This window comes from Geotrypetes seraphini, chromosome 14 (assembly GCF_902459505.1).
Source record: "Geotrypetes seraphini chromosome 14, aGeoSer1.1, whole genome shotgun sequence".
Lineage (NCBI taxonomy): Eukaryota > Metazoa > Chordata > Amphibia > Gymnophiona > Dermophiidae > Geotrypetes > Geotrypetes seraphini.
Window position 1 is genome coordinate 4,677,483 of NC_047097.1, and position 27,257 is coordinate 4,704,739.

A 27,257-nucleotide genomic window follows, 5' to 3' on the forward strand; every position below is an offset into this window, starting at 1 on the left:
TTATCTTTTGGCATTTTCTTCCATGATTATAGTCTTGCATTTGATTTGATCTTAATTCAAACGTGGATAGTACAGAGATTCCAATCTGACCCTTGGTGTCTACTTTTATGTGAAAGCACTTAGGTAGAAATTGCTACATGGTGACACAAAAAAAGAAATGAAAAGAAAGTGAAAAAATGCTGATGGCATTCAATTATGTGGCTACCATGAAAATTCAGCGCACAGTTAAAACTCCTCCCAACGCCTTCATCCAAAATGGCCGCGGAACACACAAGCGTGCCTCATGCGAGTCACGTGACCCGTGGCCTGCCCAAACCTTTAGAGCGCAGGCTCAGCTTTACAGTGTGGCGAAAGAACCCCCCCAAGACAAAGTGGTAAAGGTAACGTTGAAAGTGCGCATGCGCGTCATGGGACGCAGGCGCACTGGAGGAGGAGGGGGGGGAAGACCGTGCCGGACCTAGCACAGTGAGCAGTGGGGAGCTCTGGGGGCCATTGCCGTACTGACTGCAGCTCCTAGTGGAGCAAAATGGCGGCGGAGGCGGCCAAAGCCAAGGAGAAGCAGGTCTCCAGCTTACAGCCGGCACAGCGGTTGGAAGAAAGTCCTGCGGGCGAGAAGCCCCTTTTGTTTTCCGAGACCGGTCAGGTAAGAGACGGACTGGGGCCTTCGTGGGGGGAGGGGGGTTTCCTGTATGTAGTTTTTATCCATTCTCTTGAGACTTCCAGCAGGAAGGTTGGCGTTTGCTCACTTTTAATGAAAGTATTGGTAGTAATGCATCCCAGAGGAAGCTGGAGCTGAATGTTAACAATGCCGGGCTCTGACGCCCCAAAGGCTGTGCTCGGTGAAGTCGAAAAAACCTATGCAGTTCACAGTTCAGTAATGTCCTCATCTGACCGGTGTGTCATAGCAAACGTGACGGTCAATGTCCTTAAAGAGATGGACGGCCCGAATGCTAATGTTGATCCTGTTGTCACAGCTTTCAAAGAGAAGAAACAATAGTGCCATATAATAAATGTAACTCACGCCTTTGTTGTATTGGATGTGTGTGTAAAATTATATAGACGTCTTATTGGTAAATGTTGAAAATATAAAGAGTCGATTAACGTGTAATTTGTCATAATTATAGTATGCTGATGCAGAAGTTGCCCATAACCTTAGCACAACACTGTCTTCTGACATCCCGACTGGTCTTCAGCAGGAAAGAAAAGGTATTCTTATACTTTTTTGTATAAGTGTTTCTGACATATTTATTAAATATTTTGTCAAGTTGTAATATGAACTCTTATCTAGCATCTTAGTTTTTGGGGAGAGAGGATGTTTCTTTGATATTTTATTTTTTTTTTAGTTCTGTGTAGTTTCTTGCTAATTTCTGTTGGCATTGTCTATAGTTGGGCTTTATTTTGAACTCTTACATGCAAAAAATTATTAGCTAGGAGTTTTTCTAATCACAAAAAATGAGTATTGGGCCAGGATGTAAGTGGTATTTTTTACCAAATTATGTAGCTTTGTATTTTTTCCCCCTTTGAAATGTTAAAATTTAAACAAATCTCAAAATTCTGTTTACAATTTCTCCTTTCTTTTTTCTTCTTTTTTTTTTTTTACACATTTAGAGTGGAATTATTTAACTTATGGCGAACCAAGATTTTTAAGCATTAATCTGCCTGGAATATAAATTTAGTTTTTCTGTTCTTCCTAAGAATCTGGAATTATTTTTGAAATCATATGTAGCTTGCAAGAGAATTCCATCAATTTGGTATAATTCTGTGCAAGTTAATTTGTGACCAGCATCAGATGATTTGACCCATAGTAAATGACAGCGGATAAAGATCTGAACAGTCTGCCCATTAGTCACTCTCATTATACAGTATATTCATGGTTAAATTGTCTTTTGTTTAATATTTTTGGGCAGTAGACCATAGAAGTCCACCCGGTATGATCTGAGTTGCCATTGAAGCCCACTCTATTCTGTCCTAACCATCCTGTCACTGGAGCTTCTATCAAAGCCCCCTCCAGCTCATCCTAAACCAAATCATCATATACGGAACATAGACAGTGCAGGATTGCCCAGTACTGGCCTTAGTTTGTTTTATACCATTCATTTCCTAATTGAAGATCCTTTGTGTTCTTCCCATGCTTTTTAAAAATTCTGTCACCATTTTCCTTTCCATCGCCTCCCTCGGGAGGGCATTCCAGTTATCTACCAAAAACATTTTTCCTAAGTCTGCCACCCTGCAACCTCAATTCATGCCCTCTATTTTTACAATGTTCCTTTCTCTGCAAAAGATTTGTTTCTATATTAATATTTTTCAAGTATTTAAATGTCTGTATGATATCTCCCCCTGTCCCTTCTCTCCTCTAGAGTATACATATTCAGGTCTTCCAGTCTCTTCTTGTATATCTTTTCGTGCAAGCCCCATATGATTTTCTCTGGACCTCTTCAACTTTTTATATCCTTAGCCAGATATGGCCTCCAAAACTGAACACAGTACTCCAAGAGTGGCCTCACCAACAACCTGTACAAAGGGCATCAACACCACTTTCTTTTGCTGGCTATGCATCTCTCTATACAGCCTGGCATCCTTCTGGATACAGCCACCACCTTATCACACTGTTTCATTGGTTCAGATCCTCAGACACCAGCACCCCAAGGTCCCTCTTCCCATCCTTGCATATTAGTCTCTCACCACTTAGTTCCCTCAGATTTCTACTCCCCATCACTGCACTTTGCATTGTATTTTTGTTTGTTTGTTTTTTTAATCTTTATTCATTTTTAAAACTTTCAATAAGTGTAGCATAAGATACAATCATTTTATACTTTAACATCACTAAATATACCATTAAAGTTTGACTCACTTCAAATATCCCTCCCCCCTTATACCCAAGAATTGTACTTAAGCATAATAAATCATAAAATATTCCCTTCCCCCTCCACCCTGGACGTGTATGAACAAAGGGAGAAAATAATATTCATTCTGTACAATATTTTGTTAATGGCTCCCAAACATCCCTAAATTTTTAAAAATGCCCCTGCTGTATGGCTATTACCTGTTCCATTTTAAAGATTTGGCATAACGAATTCCACCAAAAATTATAATTCTGAAATTTTAGTTGCCAAACATTATACCATTCTTCTAACTTTTGCAGATCTTTTTTCATGTTTTCCCTTGGCTTTGTTTACCTTCTCTTTTTCAAGCTATTCATAAACATTTTATTCCGTGAACGGCGTGATATCCACACCATTTTCACTTGTAATTTTGCTAGCCAATCGCAGTCATTCTTTAGGATTTTCTTCCGTGAACACAGAACATAAGTATTTGTTTAGCCCATTTGCTTTTTCTTCATCACTCTCCATATAGCGGTTCCTAGCTTCTTTTACTTACAATTCCATTTTTCATCTTCCTTCTTTCACTAATACCTGAAAAAATTTTTGCACCTCTTATATTTCTAGCCATTTGCTCTTCATCCTGCTTTTTCGCCATTTTCATCTGGTATTCCTTTTTGTGCTCCTCTTCTTGAGTATTTTTATAGTACCCTAACTCTTTTTGCCTTTATTTTCTCTGCCAGTAGTTTGGAGAACCTTATTGGTTTCCTCTTTCTCTTGTTTTTGTTTATTTTCCTCATATAAAGCTCTGTAGCCATTTTTATTCTTTTAAGCTTGGATCATTGCTTTTCCATTTCCCTTATGTTCTCCCATCCTATTAACTCTTTCGTCAAATACTAAAGTCTGCACGTTTGAAATCCAGGACTTTGAGTTTTGTGTGGCTGCCTTCCACTTTAGCTGTTGTATCAACTAAACCGTTGATCACTACCACCCAGGTGGGTACCAACTTGGACATTAGAGACACTTTCCCCATTTGTGAGCACCAGATGTAGTATTACTTTTTCCCTCGTCAGTTCCGTCACCATTTGTCTGAGCAGTATCCTTTGACGGGCCTCTACTATCTCCCTACTTTCTAAATCTGCAGATACAACTTTCCAGTCCACATCTTTCAGGTTGAAATCACAGCACCTCTCCTTTCTTCCCCAACTTTATCAAATTGCTGCGATTGAGTCGGAGGTCTGAAGACAACACTCACATGGATAGAAGTTCCTTCTTAGCTTTTCAAAGCTATCCATAGCGCTTTTTCCTTTCCCCAGTTCACCCTGCATTTCAGTCGCTTAGATATTGGTCTTTACATAGAGAGCATAGAGAGCTACTCCTCCACTCTTGAGAAATGACATGATTCCTTTCTTCCAGGGGGCTGTGAGTACTGTCTCCTTAGCATACTCAGCCAACTGAAGGGGCAAAAGACCTGTCCTAGTGAGATCCTTCCAGGTTCAGTTTTTCTAAAAGTCTGCTTTTCCATTCATGGCTAATCAGAGACTTAAGTTACCCAGGACAGTGGATGGTTGAAGAAAGACATTTTATGTAGAGAAAGCATTATTTTGAAAAATCAGCTTCATTAGAATAGTAATAAAGTATTAACTAGCGGTCTGGTCTATTTTCCAGGATGCCCTTTCCAGTACTTAGTAGAAACGCTGAACGACAATCCAGAGAAAAAATTCTTCAACGTGCAGAAACTTGGAGGTTCACAGTATGGTAAATGTGCTTTTTCTACAGACAACTCTTACTGTAATCAACTTAAATTGTCAGTTAACACTTTGCATTAGAAAAATAAGTAGTCTGTAACTGTTGGAGATAACTCATTGGACATTATTTTGGCCAAGCAGGTGTATAGACTAGTGCTACCCGTTTCACGATTCGAATCGGTTCACCGATTCACTTCAGGTGAATCGATTCAAATTGATTTAAATTTTAAAAAATCGGCTTCCCGATTCAGACCCTCTCCCCTCGCCCCCTAAAGCAGGAGTGGTAGCGCTGCTCTTGCTGGCCGCTGTCGCACATGTTTTAGAGGGCAAGGAGAGAGGGTCAGTTGGGAAGTGCTGAATCCAGCTTCCCTCATTGCCTCCTCGAAGGACTGCCCCCCTCTGAAAGACTGCCCCCCCACCCCCCGAAAGACTGCAGATGTCAGAGGAGGGGCGGGACCGCAGCAGAGGAAGCAGCTCAAAGCACTGCAGTGCAAAGAGCTGTAACCGCAATCTTCGGCTGAAGCTGTAAGGGAAACGGTTCGGGGAGGCCAGGGGGAACATGGAGGCCTTCCTGGGGGGGAGGGGGTGCGCAGTCCTTCAGTGGGTGGGACAGGCCTTTGGGGGGGTGCAGGCCTTCAAGAGTTGAACAGGCCTTTAACGGGTAACAGGCCTTTAAGGGGGGGTTAGGCCTTCAAAGGGGGGACAGGCAGTCCTTTGGGGGGGCAGTCCTTCAGGGGGTGGGACAGGCCTTGGGGGTGCAGGCCTTTAAGGGGGGAACAGGCCTTTAAGAGGGGGACAGGCCATAGATGGTGGCTTATGCCTTCAGGGAGGACAGGCAGGCCTTCGGGGGGGGGACCAGCCTTCAGGGGGGAGGTGCAGGGCTTCAGGGAGGGGGCAGATCTTCAGGGAAGGGGGGCCGTGGTGTAGAAGTACATGGAGGGAGGGAAGGGGGGTTCAAAGAGATGTGCATATGCCGGAATTTGGGGGGGAAGAAATAATGGGTCTAAAAACAGGAGAGGGAGAGAGATGGTGGACAATGGGATTTAGGGAGGGAAGGAACAGAAAGGGAGAGAAGTTGGACACAAGGGATGGTGTGGAGGGGGGATAGAGATACTGGATAGAAGGGTACTTGGGAAAAGAAAGGGAGAGATGGTGGACCCTGGGGTGGTGGGGAAGGAGGGAGAGATGCTGGATGAAAGGGTAGTTAAGAAAAGGTGGATCTGTGGAGGGAGATGAAAACAAGGAAAGATGCCAGACCTCCTGGGGAGGGAAGGGAAACGGAAGAGGAGGACAGAGATGGCAGATGGATGGTTAGCATGCAGAAAGATGAAAGGAGACCCTGGCAAGCAAGTTATCAGAAGACAACCAGAGCCTGGGACCAACAAGATTTGAATAATGACCAGACAACAAAAGGTAGAAAAACTAATTTTATTTTCCATTTTATAATTACAATATGTCAGATTTGAAACGTGTATCCTGCCAGAGCTGGTGTTAGACTGCAAACATGAGCTAGGATTTAACAGAGAGAGGAAAAGTCTTTTTTGTTTGTTTATTTTGTTTACACCACAGCGACAGTGTGGTTAGGAGAAGGCAAAGGGGGTGAAGAGGCTATAAAATAAACCCACCAGGAAGTTTGAAAAAAACACCCAATTGGGCAGGAAAATTGAATCGAAAAACCAATTCAGTAGGCTGAATCGAATCGAAATTTTTTTTCCTGAATCGGGCAGCACTAGTACAGACTGTCATTTGTCTTTTATATACTGATAGCTGTCTTCATTTGCTTATCTTTGATCTGAAGAAGGATTACCTTCGAAAGTTAATCTAACTGTGCTCTACATAGTCCAATAAAAAAGAGGTACCACTTGGATTCTTTTTGTTTTATTTCTTTTTATTTATTTATCTTTGAGTGGACTAACACAGCTGCCACACCATTTCTCTCAAGTTAGCAACTGGAACTTTACTTGGTGCTGGGGTGGAAAAGTCTTTTGAATAAAAGCATTTGTAACTTTTTTCAGATATAAAGCATGAATAAGATTTGAATATGAGTTGGATCCCATCATCATGGCATAGTTATGTGTGGTAGATTTTACCTAGGAGTTTGCCATCAGTGGTTTATTCTTTAAGCACATATTTTTTTAATGGAAGTACATGAATAAAAGAATGAGAAGTTGCATATATGTAACAGGTGTTCTCTGTGGACAGCAGGATTCAACCTTCAGCACGGGTGTCATCACCAGATGACAGTGCTGTACATTCTCTTGTCCCTTAGCTCAGGCTGTAGTGCAAGAGACTGGAGATAGAAGTGGACTAGTTTGCCATCATATTGCATTATGAGATGTGGAATGAGTGGGAGATGAATGTGAGAAACTTGGCAGTAATAGAGGGAACCAAGGCCATTATGGTGCAAATAGAATGAGATAGTGCAAATAGAATGAGATGAGCCAACTCTTGATGCAGTTTTTGCAGTGTTTTTTAGATGAGTGGAATAGGAAGGAAGGTAGGCAGGAGATGTGATGTCCCTCTGTTTGATATGGTACATGGTGACTCAGTTGTCAGTTTGTATTTGAACAATGTAGTTTGCTATCTAATTAGATAATGCTTTATTGTATGGTAAACTAGTCTGAATTCTAGTGGGGGGGGAGCAGGCAGGCTTCAGCACAGGTCGGCTTCGGGAGGGAGGAAGGGGTGGGACAAGGGCTGGAAGGCAGTAAGGGGGAGGGGACACAGAAGGAAGGGAGGGGGCATGAACGTGGGACACAAAGGAGGGAGGAAGGGAGCACTAACTTGGGACATAGGAGGCTGGGAGGGAATAGAAAGGGACAATTGTTGGGCCTGAGTGTGTGAGTGAGAGGGAAAAAGATGGTGCACATGAGGAATGAGGTAGAGATGCATGGGTAATAGAAGGATGAGAGAGAGAAATGTTATATGGTGGTGGAGAGAGAACAGGAGGATAGATTGAAGGGGATGCAAGGGAGAGAAATGTTGGGTATAGTGATGGAGGGAGAGATGACATGTTGTTGGAGAGGGGTGATAGAATGAGAAATGGGCATGAGGCTGGTGGGCAGTGGTGAAAAATGCTGCACATGAACTGGGGGATGAGAGAGGAAGAAAAGTTGGACTCCTGGAGGGACAGAGAGAGATGTTGGTTGGGGAATGGGACAAGGTCTGGAGGAGAGGAAGCATGCAGGAGGCAGAAAGAAATATTGGAAGCACAGTCAGAAGGAAGTACAACCAGAGACTCATGAAATCACCTGACAACAAAGGTAGGAAAAATGATTTTACTTTCAATTTAGTGATCAAAATGTGTCAGTTTTGAGAATTTATATCTGCTGTCTATATTTTGCACTATTTGCCTATTTTTCTATAGCTGTTACTGAGATGACATTGCATATTTTAAAGTCATCTGCCTTGACCTCTTTGAAACCCCCCAAATATAAATGATAATTAACATTTTCTCTGCATACAGTGTGCTTTGTGTTTTGTTTTGTTTTTTGTTGTTGTTGTTGGTAGATCATTCTGACTTGGTCATTTTAAAAGTAGCTCATAAGCCAAAAATGTGTGGGCACCCCTGCCCTACATAGACCAACACCAACTTACTTTCTTGCTTTTTTACAAAACAATTGAAACATGCTCAGGTTGTTGCCTGTATATCTGATTGTCATGTTTAAATTCTGTTACAGTTCTTGCCTCTACTACCTTCACTGACAGTTTGTTTTAGGCTTTGTCTTCTTCCCTTTTGATTCTTATTAAATCAATATTTAATACAAGGCCCATGCCCCCTCTTGATTCTTAACATTAAAATTTGTAATAATCTAGATGGCTACCAAACCTATTAAGGCTTTTGGATAGTAGGATTGTAGCCATGACCTTGCAAGTTACTAAGGGCTCCTTTAATCAAGCCGCGCTAGCGGGGTTAACGCGCGTGACTTTTCATCACGCACTAACCCCTGCGCTGGCCAAAAACCACCGCCTGCTCAAGAGGAGGCAGTAGCGGCTAGCGGTGTAACGCACACTATTACAGGCGTTAAACCACTAGCGTGGCTTGATAAAAGGAGCCCCAAATCTCTTTTGGAAAACTAATAAAGCCATACTGCCATTAACTGCCCATTGGCATGTTTTCCCCCCTATTTGTTCCTGTCCCTTTGTCCCTGAGCAAACACCAACAGTGCCTCCCTCATTTTCTTACTTGTTCTAATCCACTTTCCTTGCTCCAGCCCTCAACTGTGCGCTCTGTCTAAAATATTATTCATCTATTTTTTTTCTGTTGTCATTATTTTTTTCTTGAAATTTAGACTTCTTTCAGGTTCTAAATTGTAATATTTGTAATATTTAAGCATGTTCATTAATAAAAGAATAGTCTTGTAGTTGTACATTGTACAAAAAATCTGGATTGCAATATCTTGTTAAATTTCCTTAATTTCTTCTAGATAGTTTACCATACTGTATACGTGTACTGTTAGAAGCTGCTGTTCGTAATTGTGATGACTTCCTTGTGAAAAAGCAAGATGCCATGAATATTTTACACTGGAAAACTAAACAGACTCTAGTTGAAGTGCCCTTCTTGCCTGCTCGCGTTCTTCTTCAAGACTTTACGTAAGTGATATGTTTGCTTTTTATTTGTTTTAATAGAATTTTCTTTTCTACACATTCACCTCGGTTCATCCTCTCTAAAGAAACTATTCAGTGTAACCAAACATTTTTGTATATTATGTATCCTTGAATGTTAAGTTCCAAAAATAAAGCATAGTTAGGGCAAAGCAGTTAACAGTTGGAGGCATTCCCCTATCTGCCCTGCAGTTATAATAACATAGGACAGATATCGTGCAGTAAATGTACCAGCAGCATGGATACTGTGGCCTGCTGCTTTAAAAAATGAAATTGCATTCCTCCCTCCCTCCTCAGCATTAACCAGTGTATGTCCCTAGTGGGTTAGTGCTGGAGGGTAGAAGTGAACCCCAGAGAATCCTGCCTTGGTGCAAAATATTGGCTCTGACACCAAGTATAATCTCCTGCTAGGAGTTAGTTGCCACATAAGGAGCTCTGTGTGCAGCCACACCTATTCTTCACCCATAAACTTCCCAGTACATCACACAACATGGCAATTAGTCAATGGGTAAATTAGCACATGCTGTCTTGCATGTATGGTAAGTTCTCACACCCCCAAGTGTTTAACACCACATGCTAAGTGCTTGGCACACTGTAGTAAATAGGCCCCTTGGTATTAACCCCCAGATTCTGTATGGCACCTAGATTTGCTTGCTGAAATTTATGCACACTCCTGAGATGCACATACAAATTAATTAACTTAACAAGCTTTTAACCATCAGTAACATCAATGCTAACAACCAATTGTTGATAAGTGGCACCAAGTAACATTTGCAGGCATCTGGCTGTATGCTATTCTATAAGGCAGCATATCATCCAATAAACAGTATTCTACAAAACTTCAATTTTCTTCTTAGGTCTTCGGAAGTGCCAGTATTAGCCAAGTGTTTTCAATGGCTAAAATACTGTTTTGACACTGGCCTCCTCATTAGACCCGTTTATATTTTTTATATAAAGTGTTCTTAGTGCTTTGTGCTAAATTAAAAAAATGTTTTATACAAAAAGCTTCTGAACAATACTGTGCTTCTTTGTTCAGAAGCTATCATTGATCGGGATGGTGCAGAACGAAAATAAAAGGGGTGGACTTTTTTGATATAGCCTTCGGGCAAAACATGTCGAAGTGACAGGTCCCTTCCTGATATGAGCAACAAAGTAAAATAAAACAACAAAAAAGATAAGTTAAAAGCTTTTTATATAAAAAAAATTTTGATTTAGCACAAAGCACTTAATATTTATATAAAAAATATAAATGGGTCTAATGAGGAGGCCAGTGCCAAAACAGTATTTTAGCCATTGAAAACACTTGGCTAATACAGGCACTTCCGAAGACCTAAGAAGAAAATTGAAAGAATGATTGAAGTTTTGTAGAATACTGTTTATTGTATGATATGTTGATGAATTACAGTATTAAAAGCTTGGCTGCAGGACAATACTTGCTTATTCTATAGTGTGTATCCTGAAAGCGGATGTAACCATGGGAGGGGTTATGAGCAGGTCAGAGGCATTCCAAAACGTGTGTGTAGTTATAGAATTACGGGTCAACATGCCCAATTTGGACACCAGCATTTACACCAGGATTCAGCAAGCATAAGTCCAGCACATAACGTTTGGGTCAGGGAATCAGCACTAAGCACAATAGTATACAGAGCATATATTCTTTATAGAATTGTACTTAGCATCTTGCATCTATTTCTGCACCTAATTTTGAGCACTGTAGGGCTCCGATATTATACACAAATGGGTCTTTGCACCAGATGACACCCCCAAGTTACTTCCACAAGTTCCTGTCCCAGTGGGTTCACAAGCCAATACTGAGCTTCCCTTATGCGAGTTATTTCTTCTACTTTAAAACTGTTTTAACTGGGAAAAGAGTTTGCTCCAAGTGGCAGTTGAAACCTCATTGCTTTCTATCCAAACACATGTAAATTTAACCCTTTGGGTAAAATATGTTATAACACTTTATTCATTTGAAAATGTAATCACTTTCAAGAAGAATTGCTTTGTTCTCTCAGGGTTTCCGCAACTGGCATTGTGCTTGTTGCAGGTTTCCAGGTCTCACTGCAAGACCCAGAAACCTGCAACAAGCAAGAATTGCTTTGGCTGAATTTACAGCTGCAGCTTTAGCTACTGATATGAAGTCATAAACAATGACATTTTCTACATTTTTATCTTTATTGTGTCCTTGAATACATTGTTATCTGTAGCAAAGAAATTTGTATTGCTAGTGTTTATAAAGCACAATTTAAAAAATTGCAATGTGTACAGATACATTTTTTTTTTTTTTCTCCTTACCAGTGGCATTCCTGCTATGGTAGATTTTGCTGCAATGAGAGAAGCTGTGAAAAACCTCGGAGGTGATCCTGCAAGAGTCAGTCCTACCTGTCCAACAGATCTTATCGTAGATCATTCTTTGCAGATTGATTTCAGTAAATGGTATTGAAACTAAATTTTATATTTCTGTGCAGTTAAGCATTTGAACAAAAATGGTGATGATGGGACATACATACACAAGGGATGTCGTACTCCCAAAGCTTCAATAATTGAGTGTTCACAGATTTTCCAAATATCTTGCATTTACAAATTTCATTGGTTTTAAATCTGCACTCAACATAGTTTGTGGTAGTTATTAATCCTACTGCATGCCAGATATGCTAAACCTTTTTCCCCATAAATGTAAGGTGGCTAGATCTATCTGTAGTAGATCTACATCGGCGATTCTCAACCTTTCTTCTGTTATGACCCACCTGACAGACATTGTTCATATGTGTGACACTGAACACCACAATTCACAGCTCAACAAAAACTCCTTATTGTTAAAAATCATGCAATAGAAATATAAAATAGTCTTAAACAGAATTTACTCTAGTTCCTTTGTAAACTGTTAAAATTAAAGGGACTATAAATACTTTTGAGAAAAAATAAAATGTAATAACTTAATCAGTGAGAAATTTGAGATTGATTATGAGGTTGAATGGTAGACAAATTCACACTAAACTTACTGTCCACACCATAAAATCTTAACCCATCTGTGCAGGGTATAGAGCTTACAGCTTGTCATACAAAACAAATTCAAATTCTAGTGTTACCTCCAGTAGCAGCAAATCAAAATCCTTCCAGTGACATACATAACCTCCTTTTACAAAACCGCGATAACATTTTTTAGCGCAGGCCGGTGCAGCGCAAAACATTCAGCGTGCCGGCCTGCACTAAAAACCGCTATCGTGGGTTTGTAAAAGGAGGGGGGTTAATCAGCAAAGTAACACAAAACCCTTTAAATATGCTATTCAGAAGCTATTTAGTGAATAAATTTTATGGACAGCAGACCCTCAAAGTTTCTCATTATATCAGGTGGCAATTATTTTTGTAGGTAGTAGGCAAGGAAAAATTGGGACTAGTTAAGGAGATTTCAAGTACCTGGTTCTCCTCTTCCTAGTTTGCAGGCACAAATGGTGGTTAAGGAAAGAATAAGATTATTGTAAATGCTCAGTTTTGGTGACGTACCTCCCACCTCTTCATGACAGCAGTGTGCTCTGACACACTGGTTGAGAACCACTAATCTACACAAATGATCTAGTGCAATGTGTATGAAAAGCCGATCTGCAAAGCCGGTATACAGCAGTTCTTGTATTTGTTTAATTTTATATGACAGCTACAACATTTGTATACCTTGCTGATAGTTAATGTGCTTGTTCCTGAATATTATGCAGTAAAATTTAAATAGTAGCTAATGCCATTTTCCACTTTGGAACAGTGCTATACAGAATGCACCAAATCCTGGGGGTGGTGAGTTATCAAGGACCCCAGCAAAGCCATCTCCGCTTAAAGCTCCCATTCGGAAGCCACAATGCAGAGGACAGAGTAGCTGTAAAGGTCCTTGCAGTGGTGAAGAATTAAGTCCTGGCATGGGAAAGACTTCTACACAGATTGAGAACACACCGTTGCTTTGTCCTTTCCATCTGCAGCCCGTGCCCGAGTAAGAAACTCTACATACATTTAATTTTGTCTGACTTAGATTTGATGTTTTTGAGACTATAGGAGGGGTTAGCCTCTATTTCTAAGCAAATGAATTTGTATTAATTTTAATATTTTGAACAATTACAATTTGTATAATATGTTTGAGTTATTGTGGTTCTATGTTCTATGAAAGTCTTTGTGCTGCTTTCTCTGGCTTCATAGGTAACTGTGTATGTGCATATACAGTACATGTAATATTGTACAGGACACGGTACAGTTTTCTCTGAAGTCTCTCAAAATAGAAATGAAATGGATAGTATTGTAATTTTATTTCTTTCCCTCTTGTTTGGGAAGACTGAAACAGAGGGACTTAAACAAGGAGCTAGACTCCACAGACTTGTCTGCCTTTTTACTAGAGAATGACATGGTGGCTGTTACCTGCGGCTAGCCGCAGGTAACCTGTTGAAACAGGGGGGGAGGGCGGAAGTTTCTCCTCTGATGCAACTTCCGGTTGCGTCAGAGGAGAAGCTTCCGCCCACACACACGCAACTGCAGGCAGGCTCGGCCGACTAATAACATGCCATGAAGGTAAGGGGGAGGGAGGGAGATTCTCGGGCACGCAAGGGGTGCCGAAGGGCGGTGAGGTGGTGGGGAGAAGACGCTGAAGGGAAAAATGGGAAGGCAGAGTGGGGAGAAGACGCTGAAGGGAAATGGGGATTGTGGAAGGCAGAGTGGGGAAAAGACGCTGATGGGAAAAAATGGGGAAGGCAGAGTGGGGAGAAGACACTGAAGGAAAATGGAGATTGGTGAAGGCAGAGTGGGGAGAAGACGCTGATGGGAAAAAATGGGGAAGGCAGAGTGGGGAGAAGATGCTGAAGTGAAATGGGGAACAGAGAGTGGGGAGAAGATGCTGGAAGGGAAGAAGACAGAGATGCCAGACTATGGGGGCAGTGGAGGGAAGAATATGGGTGCCAGACCAATTGGGGAAGGGAAGGGAGAGGCACAGTAACGGAGAAAATGGAAGACGCAGAGAGAAGACAGACAGTGAATGGAAGGAATTGAATGAGAAGATGAGGAAAGCAGAAACCAGACAACAAAGGCAGAAAAAAAATTCTATTTATTTCCTTTTTTTTTGCTTTAGGATAAAGTAGTATATTAGTTGTATTGATAAAAATTTATAAACAAAGCTCTGCCAGCTGAACATCTCTTTCTAGTTCAGCAGCCAGAGCTTTGATTTATAAGGAAGGAATAAGCTAAATATTGCAGTACTGAGACTTGTATGGATGCTGCGGGGACAGTGGTCGCGGGGACGGGGCGGTGACGGGGACAAATTTTTTTCTCTGTGCCATTCTCTCATCTAAGTAACCCCATCCCCCAAATTTTCTGAAGGAAATTACTTATACTTTTATTTTCTATTAGTCATTATGTGCCTTCCCACCCCATTCATTCCCTCCTTTTTTCCTTTATTTTTTATTTTTTTTACTATTACTACTTATTATTTCTATAGTGCTACCAGATGCACACAGCACTGTACATTCTCTGATAGAGTTTCACGGCACTTGTTGTTTTTGATTCGTTACATCCTGTTTTGACACTCATGGTTCTCTATCTGTGATCACCAATGGTCCACCCAACTGGTTACCAAATCAGTTGAAAATTGTAGCATTGAACCCATTTTCAAATTTATGAGCTGACTGTGCTGATGTTATGTGTAATGCACAGCCAGACCATGAATTTTGAAAATGAACCTGGTGCTTTCAACCAAAAATAGGTCAGCAAAAATTATATTCAGGGCAAGCACATCATATGTTTCCAGTTCCTATGCTAGGGTTCATTTCTGATGTAACAATCATAGATCATATTTTCCTTCAAGCATTCCCACTGGCATCATAGACCATTAGTGGTCCTGATATTAGCATTTCTTCAAAGTTTAGTCCTTTGTTTAGAGTGGACCTTCCTAAACATGAAAGTATTTTGTTCTCATTTTCACTTCCTTCTAGGCCTGATATAATGTTAAAAAATCAAGAGATGGAATTTGGCCGGAATAGAGAGAGACTCCAGTTTTTTAAGGTATGGCTTTTTTTTTTTAACCTTTAAAGAGATGTGGTGTTTATCATGTATCATGGAAATCTGGCTCCAAACAGTCTTGGATCAACTAACTGAGAGCCTTATATATTTCTTTGTCTTCAACCAATTTGCATTGTTAGCAGGCTTGTTTGGGCATAAACAGACAAGAGTCTGTACTCTCTTAGATGTATCTTGATGAGAGTCGACTTCACCAGCATAATATAGACAACCTCTCTAATGCACTAGTTACAGTGGCAGGGGTCTTACTCCCTACAATAAAATAGCAGAGTAGTTGCTACAAGGATTTAATAGTCTTGTTTTCCATTTTTAAGGCATATTTCACAATAGTTTTGAGTAGTTTGGGGGGAGGGGGTGTGTCTCCATCTGTATTTAAATGTTGATGTATACATATGGCCACATATGTCAGAGGGGAAAGTGGGATATAAGTGCAAGCAATAATGGGAGGCCATGCTGTTGAAGCAAACATTCATGTCACCAAAGAGTGGAAGGAACAATGCGAGTTGTTGCCATCACTTCAGCTGCTTGCTGGTGTCAATTGATGTATTATGTGGGGCTGAGTGGTCTGGAAGAGATGCTGCATGAACTTTCCAACTTAATTTTATACCATGTGTGAATATTGTTTGTGTTCATATAATGAAATACTGTGCAAAGCACAGTGGGTACAGTTTTTTTCTGAATGATTGTAAGATAGAAACAGAAATGGATGAACTAATTTTATTTCTTCTCTTCTGACCCCTGATGATCAGTTTATGGAGACTTTTTTTGCATCTGAACACAAGGCCATTTGGCTCAGTCCTCTAAGTTCAAAAGGAACCTCAGATTTAGAAGGTGCCTTTTACAGGCAGTTCCCAGGTTAAGAATGAGTTACATTTTTAAAGCTGTTCTTAAGCTGGATGTGTATGTAACTCAGAACTTGTAGATTTTTAAGATTCTTGCTGCTTATCTCTGCTCCCAACTGACAAAAGGGCCAACTGTCCCTACTAGTGTTCCCTCTAAGGTACTCATATATAACTTCCACAAGTGATAAAGAACCAGTGTTATAGTGAGCATAACTATGCATACGTCAGTGCTTAGGTATCCAGGGATTAGGGTTAGCTGCCAGAGACTATGTTGAAGCATGCAAGCATTATGAATCAAGATTTCCCCATCCTGATGAAGTGATAGCGAAACGCGTCAGCTAAGGGAACAGAAATCATATATATAAAAGCTAAGTTGGCTTTATATACATACATAAAGTACATTACATAGATGAAATATGTAAAAAGAAAAAAATCCGTTAAAATGTCATAAATGCTAGGTTGGGATTAATGAGGATCATGGGTTATGCTACTCGGGTGGCTGTCTGAAAATCCCTGGATACCTAAGCATTGACATATGCATAGTTAAGCTCACTATAACACTGGTTCTTTATCACTTGTGGAAGTTATATATGAGCTGATTTGGTGAATTGATAAAGAGGAAATAAGTTTGGAAAATCCCTCTAAGGTACAGCATGTACAACCACACACTGTTCTTAATGTGGCTGAATGCATCATTCCTGAATATGCTACAGTAGGAGTGTATGCTACTGGAAATACTGCTTAGTAAAGTCAAATGAAGCCGCAACCGTGTTAAGTACGAGTCATGTGGTGGTTTACTTTTATTGTGGCTATTGACCTCAAACTAGAATTGGCCATCTGAGCATCAGATAAATATTTTGAAGAATTATCAAAAAGTACTGCATTCCATATCAAGTGAAAGAATTAAAGCTTTCCTTTGTGAGAAATTATAGACACCGTGGTGTGTGTAGTTTTCTTTTAATGTTGCTATAAATGAATTCTGTGATCACTGAGTCTTACCCTTTAATCAGTAATTCTCTGTACTGTAGATTAGTGTATTTAAATTGTTTGGGGTTTTTTTAAGATTGTAAAGGTAAGTAGCTAGCGGCGCACCCAGGCCAGCACGTAGGAGCGAGCTTTTCGTGCTGCCGGCTGGCCCTGCACCGCTGCTTGATAGGCTGCCGCAAGTTTTCACTGTTCTTGCAGCAGCCTATCAAGGAGCGGTGCAGGGCCAGCCAGCAGCACAAAAAGCTCGTTCCTGCGTGCCGGCCCGGGTGCGCCGCTGGCTACTTTACAATCTTCTGGAGGATTTCAACACGGGATACACGCTGGACCACTAGGGAACAAACAGGTACGCGAGGGAGGGTAGTAATTGTTAGTGTCGGCTGGGGCAGGAGATGAGAGGGATCCCTCCTGTCCCAGCCTACCACTAGGTGGTTTAAGTTAAGGGGAATGGTTACTGGTAATCTGCTGGCTGGGTTAGAGGGCAGAGGGGAGTACGGGACAATCAAGCCATTGTGATATCACTGATGAGGTTGGCTCTTTTTAGGGGGGCAGAGGGTACAGGGAAGGAAGGTGGGACAGTGTTCAGAGCCTGGCAGGAAGGGGAGACAGTATTCAGAGCCTGGCAGGGAAGGGGGCTTGGTTCATATACTGGTAGGGAATGGGACTGAGTGCAGGGCAGGGAGGGAAGGGGGCTGGGTGCAGAACTTGGCAGGGATGGGGGCTGAATGCAGAACCTTGCAGGGGAGGGCGTGACGGAGGGAACACTGGGTGCAGAGCCTGGTAGGGCATATTAAGCCCCCGACTTATATTTGAGTCTACCATTGTTCCTCCTTTGGGGGGGTGGGAGTCTCGACTTATATTCAGATCGTCTTATATTCGAGTATATACAGTAATAGGTTTGTGTTGGCTGAAAAAGTAGGAAGATATGCTTTAACAGAGAAATACAATACTCAGAAGTAGAAGATTGGAAATAAATGTGCCAGTGGCAGTTCATCTTTCAGAGCATGTTAGCTGGTTGGTGCTTTCTGAGAACCTTAAAATCACATGCTCCTCATTTTCTTCTGTGTTTTAATATAGTGGAGTTCCAAAGTCTTTAAGAATGTGACCATAATCCCCCCAGGAACTGGAATGGTACACCAGGTGAATGTGGAATATTTGGCTAGAGTTGTTTTTGAAGTTGAGGACTTAATTTTTCCAGACAGTGTAATTGGCACTGATTCACACATGACTATGGTGAATGGCCTTGGGATCTTGGGATGGGGTAAGTAGAACATAGATAAAATTAAGTTGATAATTCATTTTGTTTTTGTTATTTATGTACAGTGAACAAATTTTTCTCAAATGGTTTTTCATATAGTAACATAATAAATGACGGCAGATAAAGACCTAAATGATCTATCCAGTCTGCCCATTAGTTATTCTCATTAGAAATACATGATTAAGTTAACTTGTCTCTTTGATATTTCTGGGCCATAGACTAAAGTCCACCTGGTATTGTCCTAGGTTCCAACTGCTGAAGTTGCCATAAGCTCACTCCAGCCTATCCATCCTTCCTGTCGTTTGCTTATTTAAATCCTGAAAAAATGTTTTATATTTTTATGCTTTAAAATTTGAAAATATTTAACTGGATAAAAATGCATTGGTTGCCATAATGTTTCTCATGAGTGGAATTGAACACCATCAGCTTCTTCTTTCTTAGTACTGTACATAATTAAATGATTCCTTATTAGATTTCTACAGCTCAGAAAAACTAATGCATCTAGAATGAAGGAGTATTGGGCTTTATTTGCATTTTTAATTTTTATTTCCATATATTCCTTCCTCTACTTGCTGCTGTTGAATTAATGTATGATCCTTTTGTGGTCAAAATGGTTAAGTCTTTTGCAAGGAAAATCTTGGCATTTGACCATGTGCAAATTTTTCCACACTTATTCAACTACCAATTACCGTACATAATGTAGTGTTAGCTGAGGACTAGTGTGATGGTTAGAATAGCAAACAAAAATCCTGCTGATGCCCCTTATGATTTGGATAAGCCATTTCATGCTCCATTGCCTCAGATACAACCTAAACATTTGGATAAGCCATTTCATGCTCCATTGCCTCAGATACAACCTAAACATTTACTGATAGGGCTTGCATTATAGTGCATTTATGCTCATTATTCTCATTGAAGCCTGTTTACTAAGTAACACATTAACACAGTAAATGACAGCAGAAAAAGACATGGTCCATCCAGTCTGTCGAACAAGGTGAGTAGAGCTGTGCCCACCACTCTCTGCAGGCCCCAGTCACCCATGTTCAAATGCAACCAAACATGATGGGGATGATACGAGGGGTGTTGAATAATTTATTTACCTCAGTAGGAAAAGTTTTCCAAAAATTTTTGTTTTATTTTTCAATAAAGCCCCTTGATAGCTCCATACACTTCATCCACTTTTCCTGCAATGACTTTAACCCCTTTGAAAAGAATTCTTCTATTTGACCTTCAAACCAGGACATCACAGCTTCCTTGATGTCTTCATTACTTCAAAACTCGGAACAGGAAATGGACTGTAGGGTGGATGGTTCAGCTGCTGAAACCCATATTCTTGGATGGCAGCCTGTGATTGTCGTGACGTGCACCGGCGCATTATCGTGAAGAAGCAGCATGCCTGCTGTGAGTTCCTTGTCTTTTCTCCTTGATGGACTCCTGCAAAGTGATCATTTTGATGGTTTAACTCTCCCTAGTTATGATTGTCTTGAGTGGCATGAACTCCAAAAGCATAAGTCCTTCATCCCAGAAGACAGTTGCCATGAACTTGCCTGCAGATTTTTCTATCTTGAACTTTTTGGGGGTGGGGGATAACTTGTGCTTCTGCTACATTGACTCCATTTTGGACCCAGGATCTCTGTGATAGATCCAAGTCTCATCTCCAGTCACCAAACAATGATAAAAATTCATTTGGTCTTCATAGAACCATCTCCAAGTTCTCCTGACAGCACTGGAGCCTTGTGGCCTGACATAGAATCGGCATTCTTGGAACCCATCTAGCACTATCCTTGGACATGCCCAACTTTTTATGAATTTTTTTCCAAACTATACCTGCTGAGTTACCTATTTCGTCAGCTATTCAGAAAACCTTAATTCATCTGTCTGACATGTTACTTACCGTAACAGTTGTTATCCAGGGACAGCAAGCAGCTATTCTCACGTCCCACCCACCTCCCCTGGGTTGGCTTCTCTGCTAGCTACCTGAACTGAGGAGACACGCCCGGACCATCGGGCGGGAAGGCACTGGCGCATGCGCGGTGCGGGCATCTCGAAACTTCTGAGTTTCTTCAAGCAAGACATGCTTGTGAGACGTCCGTATCGGGGCTCTGTCGGATGACATCACCCACTAGTGAGAATAGCTGCCTGCTGTCCCTGGATAACAACTGTTACGGTAAGTAACATTGCTTTACGGAGAGGGTGGTGGATGCCTGGAATGCACTCCCGAGGGAGGTGGTGGGGAGGAAAACGGTGACTGAATTCAAAGAAGCGTGGGATGAACATAGAGGATCTAGAATCAGAAAATAATATTAAATATTGAACTAAGGCCAGTACTGGGCAGACTTGCACGGTCTGTGTCTGTATATGGCCGTTTGGGGGAAGGATGGGCTGGGTGGGTGTAGATGGGCTGGAGTAGGTTTTGATGGAGATTTTGGCAGTTGGAACCCAAGCACAGTACCGGGTAGAGCTTTGGATTCTTGCCCAGAAATAGCTAACAAGAAAAAAATTTAAATTGAGTCAGGTTGGGCAGACAGGATGGACCATTCAGGTTTTATCTGCCGTCATCTACTTTGTTACTATGTTTTACTTTGTATACTTTTATAGGCTACCTGAAAGGGTCTGTCCACATATAATTTAGGCTTCAGGTAAGGCAAACCAACTTCTAAAACTATTGTTGCTCACTAGCTGAGGTGGTAATTCATTGGCATTTATATTTAATTTCAAAAGGAAGTGACCTAAGGTATGAAAACTTTCTATCGGAGGCGTTTCAACTTTGAGGACAGAGTTGTGATACTTTAACTCACATTTGTAGATCAATGATAGTTGTTCTCTTCTTGCATTTCCAAAGCATTGTCTGCTGCAGGTTGGAGAATGACACAGGGACAAAATTTTCTCTGTCCCTGTGGGAACTCTTTTTCCCATCCCAGTGAGTTCTTTTCCTGTCTCTGTCCCATCCCTATAAGCTCTGCCCTCATCTGCACAAGCCTGAAACACTTTAAAATCATAAGTGTTTGAAGCTTGTGCAGTTACAGCAAAGCTTATAGGAATGAGGCAGCAACAGTGACAAAACATGCAGGGAAGGTACAGGGAAATTCAGAACCTGCGGGGACAAATTTGTCCCCATGTCATTCTCTATTACCTTCTAATATTCTTTCCTTTTGTGTCATCAGGCAAGTTGGAAGCCTTCCCTAATATATTTCCAGTTATTAGTCAACTTTAGTAAATTTTAACATTGCCTTCTTCAGGTTCAACATTCCGTTTTCTCTAACAGTTAAATGTTTTCAATATTTTTTTATTTTTTTTTTTTAACCAGCAGTAGGAGTATTAGTACAGCAGTTGGCTGATATGGAAAAAAGATGGTCTGTTGCTTTGTCATTCAAAATATTGAGCATCTAAGACTCTGGGACTTTTTTTTTTTTTAACCCCTTGGTCTCCATCTGCTGGTCAACAGGCACAACCCATAGGTTTCTAACTTGTCAGGTGGGACTAAAGGAAATAAAATTAGCAGATAAAACCTTATTTCTACTTAAACAAATCTTTGTAGCTTCTGGGTATGAGTAATAATGTTTCTACTCCATGGGATCCTATCAAGTACTTTGTGACCTTTGGTCTGATCCAGTATGGTATCTTATGTTCTTATTTTTATTTCTGAACACTCTGAGTCATTACATGCAACACATCTGTGGAGATGTACGAGTAGTACTGGTTCACACAGGGCAATATTTGGACTACAGTACTGTGCAAAATCAAGATTTGTTTTCCATTTGGGAGCCAACATTTTAAAATGTGTGTTTATTGGCCACCAGTAAATGTAATGGACTGAAAATTCCTCTAACTGCTCTGGCATGATCTGTCTAGTGAAGGAGGGGTGAGGACAACAATGCATCTATATACCAGTGATATTTATCCATCTACCACCCTAAACTGATAATGGTGGCAATGGTAGCAGCAAGTGCATATGTTCAGTGTCATGTTCTTTTAGCACACTGAGCACCACTGGTTAAAATCCAACCCATTGTTTTTAAATTGAAGTCCCAGTCTCTCTAAAGCAAAGGTAGGTCTGTAGCATACTGTATAAGACAGTATTTTTCATTATAATTGTTTAAAAAACTGTTTTGCTTTGTTTTCTTGTAGTCTTAGAGCAATATAAAGTGACTTTACTATAAAAAAAAAACAATTTATTACACTGACAGAAGTACCAGGTGAACAAATTTATCAAATCTTTATCCTGGATATATTTATTTTTCCTCCAGGAGTTGGTGGAATTGAATCAGAAGCAGCAATGCTGGGTATGCCAGTTACACTCACCTTGCCTGAAGTAATTGGATGTGAACTTACAGGCTCGACAAGTCCACTTACTACTTCCATAGATGTTGTCTTGAGTATTACCAAGGTAAGTTTAAAGTAGCCTAGTGATTAGAGCAGCAGACTGCAGCCAGATAACACAGATACTCCTTGTAACTTTGGGCAAGTTACTTAACCATCAATTGCCTCAGATACAAAATTAGATTGTGGGACCTCCAAGGATAGTGAAGACCTACTGTAGCTCAGAGCAAGTCATGTTTAAGTACTAAAATGAAGGGAGTTAAATGTAAATAACACAAAATCTGTTGATCAGAAAGACCAGATTAGGAAAACAAAATTGTGTTTGAGAATTTATAGCAACAGATGAAATCTGTTGTATATTAAGCTTTCTTCCTAAGTCCCCTCCATATTTCACTAGAAATATGTGACTGAAGTATCCTCCCAAATTATAGAATGGCAGTTCATGAAAAGTGCACTGCTATCTACTTGAAATGCTACAGATAATACTGAGTTTATTCTAAAAATGACCTACCACTATATATTAACCAGCACAAATAAGTTCTTTTATTGTTATGATTTGTCCTGAAGGGTTTAATTCTAGGTCATAATCTACACACCCTGGGGAATTGCCTTAATTTTACTTTTGCACTTGTCTCAGCATGAGCCTCATGGTACAGCCCTCTCTAGGGACCTGGACTTCAGTTTCCATTAGAGCCCTGTACAGGTGCACACTGTGTTTGACCAGTACTCGAATAATGCCATACCTATGCCTGTCTCCTCCACTCTTCCTACAGCTTTCACAGCCCCAAGCTGCCAAAGTAGCATGAGTTAACACCTGTACTCAAACCCATATTCTGCATTTACACTAGATTGCAAATTGGAGGGCTGCTTGATACATGTTGAATCTGGTCAAATAGCATAATATGCTATAAAATATATTAAGGTGTTATCTACTTTGAATTGTCCATGTTTTTAGAATAATGCATTATTTTTTTTCCTGTTGAAATAGCATCTCAGACAAGCAGGAGTAGCTGGAAAATTTGTTGAGTTTTTTGGTACTGGAGTTTCCCTGCTGTCAGTAGCTGATCGAACCACAATAGCAAACATGTGTCCTGAATATGGTGCTGCTGTGAGTTTTTTCCCTGTTGACAATGTAGTGCTGAATCACTTAAAACGGACAGGTAAGAATAAAAATGCTTTTATGCACACCGAGAACTCTTGCATCAAGTAGTAATCTTGTTTTTAAGGTGCATGCTTACTGTGCTCTATATGTTATGGGGTTTTTTTCCAAATCTTTATTCATTTTTATATCTCACAACAAGTGAACAATAATACAACAATTGGTTCATACAAATCACTTGAAAATCTTTTCTATTATCATTGTAAATACATAAATTTAAGTCCTTCCCCCACCCTCCCCTTCCACCAATAATATAATTCAAGCATATTATACATATATTATATTCAAAAATACTGAAAAGCCAGTACAATAACAATATACCCCCCTTTCCATTCTTATAACATACTATTTGTGCAAAAAAGGTGTCTAATCATCACAATATGCTGTCAATGGCCCCCAAATCTTTTTAAAATTATTATAGTTCCCTTTTTGTATGGCAATTATTCTTTCCATTTTATATATATATGGCACAGTGAATTCCACCAGAAGGTGTAATTAAGTCTGGTGTAATCCTTCCAATTGCTGGTGATATGCTGAATGGCCACTCCTGTCATTATTAATAAAAGTTTGTTATTATTTGCTGAAATTTGACTTTTTATTCTCATAGATGTTCCAAATAAAATTGTGTCATACGCTAGAACTACATGATTTTCTAATAAACAATTAATTTGAGACCAAACTGAATTCCAAAAGGCCATGATGCAGGGACAGAAAAATATTAAATGATCAAGAGTCCCTGCTTCCAGATTACAGTGCCAACATCTATTAGACTTAGAGCTATCTAACTTTTGTAACCTAACTGGGGTCCAAAATGCTCTATGTAATAAAAAGAACCAAGTTTGTCTCATAGATGCAGACACTGTACATCTCATTCTCCAAGACCAAATTCGTAGGCCATTGAGATGCAGAAATTTGATGCTTAATCTCAATGCTCCAAATGTCTCTAAAACCAGTCTTTGGTTTTTTTATTCATATATCCAGATATTAATTTATACCACTGTGCAGCTTGGTGTCCCAAAAAATCCGCCTGAAAGCACAAGAATTCCAGACCATACTGACTATTAAGAATTTTCCATTCAGGGAACCCCTCCTGAATAGCCTGCTTCAGCTGCAACCATTTAAAGCTTTGTGATTTGTTTAGACCATATTTATGTTGCAACTGTGAAAAATCAAGCAGGTTACCATTGGAAATAACATCATTTAAAGTTTGTATGCCTGCAATAATCCATTGCTTCCAGACAATTTTAAAACCACCAATTTTGATCTTGGAGTTTAGCCAAATAGATTGATTTAATGATTTATGTATTGGATTAGGTGATAATCTATATGTTATGTTAATGCATGCAGGTTTTGACCAAACAAGACTGGAATCTTTACAGACATATCTTAAAACTGTGAAGTTATTTCGAAGTGATCAGAGTTCTGAAGTTCCAGAGTACTCCCAGGTATATGTCACATTAAGCTTATATTTGTAATACCTGTTTTGCTGGAGTGGGCAGAAAAAGCCAAACTGCTTTGATTGCAACGGGAAATCACTGCTGTGCTCTGCTTTGTACATACATGCAGATACTACATACATGCATGTATGTAAACTTAGGTATCTGCATATGCTTGTGTTTAAGCACCAGATTTAATGTGAAACATTTGTGTAATATCAACTTGTGTGTGTTAAGTTTAACACTGAAATTACCAAAACCAGTTGATGTCTTATTTTAAGAAAAATTCTTCCTGTGCTAGACCATAACATCTTTTAGCAAAACATTTCTAATATGCATATTTATACTACCCAATTGTTTTTCCCCTGAGGTAATACAAATAAGTCTGAGCTCTATCAGTCCTTATGTCAGTGGCCCTAAGAGACCACAGGACAGAGTAACTGTGATGGATATGAAGAAGGATTTTCAAGCTTGCTTAAATGAAAAGGTATGCAAAACCCCCAAACTCTTCTCCCTATTCTTGCTTTTGTGATGAGTGCGTATGCTAGTGCTGAAACTGATTATCCTGGAAAGCTGGTTCATTTTGTGGATAAGTACTAGATATCGTTACTGTGAAAAGACTGTTATGGAAGCTCTGCTATTTCCTGTGCTGTATCTAGTCTATGCATAATTGAATGACTTAGTTTCCAGGTCTAGCAATGTCTTGCCTTTAAGTAAGGAAATATCTTAAACGCAGGAAAAAATATTTGTAAGATATTAATAAAAGTAAAGATGTATCGCCACCATCCCAGTGACTATAATTTTATTGCAAAGAATTTAAAGTGGGAACCTTGTTTTTCTTTTATTTAGAGCTTAAAGTACAAAACCCACAAGTGAGTAGATAGTGACAATAAACATTTAAAATTAACTTATAAAGGTTTAAAATTAACTTGACAAGAGAAACTACTTTTCCAATGGGGCACACTTTTATTTAAAATGTGTAACAGATAATCTGTTTTTGTGGGGGGGGGGAAGGATTTCAAGCTATGGCACAATAAGTAGTTGTCCTATGATTGAGCTCTTTTAACATATTGGCTTTTACTTTTCTGTTTTATTTCCCTTGAATCTAGATTGGCTTCAAAGGGTTTCAGATTGCTGTTGAAAAACAAAATACCATTGTGCCTATTCAGCATGAAGGGAACAAATATTCATTGAGTCATGGGTCTGTTGTCATTGCCGCAGTAATCAGTTGTACAAACAATTGTAATCCATCTGTCATGCTGGCAGCAGGTACGCCAGACATCTTAACATATCACTGTGTTCATTGTACTTTTCCAGTTTATGACCTTAGAGTAAAACTAGTTTGTCATAACAGGTGTCAGTATTCACATAGAGCAACTTATTTTTTATTTTTTTTCTTAGCAATATCTTTATTAGTTGATTGAGCTCCTTCGATGAGATCACATTGAGGGAATTTAGATCCTTTTACAGGTCTATAATTTTTATAGGACTAGAAAATAAAGTTAGACAACATGGAGATGATCACATCCTTTGCACAGGTTTAATTCCCAGGATGTCAAAGCCATTTTTTATAGTTGAGATAAATTTGAACATCTGGGAAAAGTGTAAGGTTTATAAAAAGGATTCGTCTTTGACCTGGGAAGAGCAAAAGAAATATGTGGTATGGGGAAGTGACTATGTAAGATGAGGATAAGATATCAAGTGAAGGGGTGGATTCGTAAGGGTTTGTTTTGTTTTTTTTAAGTTCTTTTTACTAAAGGTTATGTCCTTATTTAGGTCTGTTGGCTAAAAAAGCCGTAGAAGCTGGCCTTAAAGTAAAATCCTATATAAAAACAAGCTTATCTCCTGGAAGTGGAATGGTAACTCATTACCTTAGCACAAGCGGTGTGCTACCATACCTCAGCAAACTTGGGTAAGTGCCTTATAGGCAGGGCTTTGGAATTGTTTACTCTTTGGAATTGGGTATTATGTCTTCTTATATGGCAGGACAATTAGTTGCAATGTTTGAATATTTCCCAGGGTATAAAAAAATATTGTTTTTAAATTT

At 39.9% G+C, this 27,257-nt stretch overlaps 1 protein-coding gene across 1 annotated transcript in view; it reads left to right on the plus strand.

Moving 5' to 3' along the window:
* Positions 1 to 352: 352 nt before the first annotated feature.
* IREB2 (iron responsive element binding protein 2) overlaps positions 353 to 27,257 on the plus strand; it is a 52,278-nt gene continuing 25,373 nt past the window's right edge. Inside the window, exons 1-14 of the mRNA XM_033920303.1 lie at positions 353 to 643; positions 1,125 to 1,206; positions 4,488 to 4,577; positions 8,995 to 9,160; positions 11,468 to 11,605; positions 12,924 to 13,145; positions 15,127 to 15,196; positions 18,115 to 18,298; positions 22,543 to 22,682; positions 23,604 to 23,775; positions 25,122 to 25,219; positions 25,581 to 25,697; positions 26,320 to 26,479; positions 26,987 to 27,122. Coding sequence (XP_033776194.1) covers positions 527 to 643; positions 1,125 to 1,206; positions 4,488 to 4,577; positions 8,995 to 9,160; positions 11,468 to 11,605; positions 12,924 to 13,145; positions 15,127 to 15,196; positions 18,115 to 18,298; positions 22,543 to 22,682; positions 23,604 to 23,775; positions 25,122 to 25,219; positions 25,581 to 25,697; positions 26,320 to 26,479; positions 26,987 to 27,122 — 1,892 coding nt within the window. The 5' untranslated portion in view covers positions 353 to 526. The remainder of the gene's footprint in view (positions 644 to 1,124; positions 1,207 to 4,487; positions 4,578 to 8,994; positions 9,161 to 11,467; positions 11,606 to 12,923; positions 13,146 to 15,126; positions 15,197 to 18,114; positions 18,299 to 22,542; positions 22,683 to 23,603; positions 23,776 to 25,121; positions 25,220 to 25,580; positions 25,698 to 26,319; positions 26,480 to 26,986; positions 27,123 to 27,257) is intronic.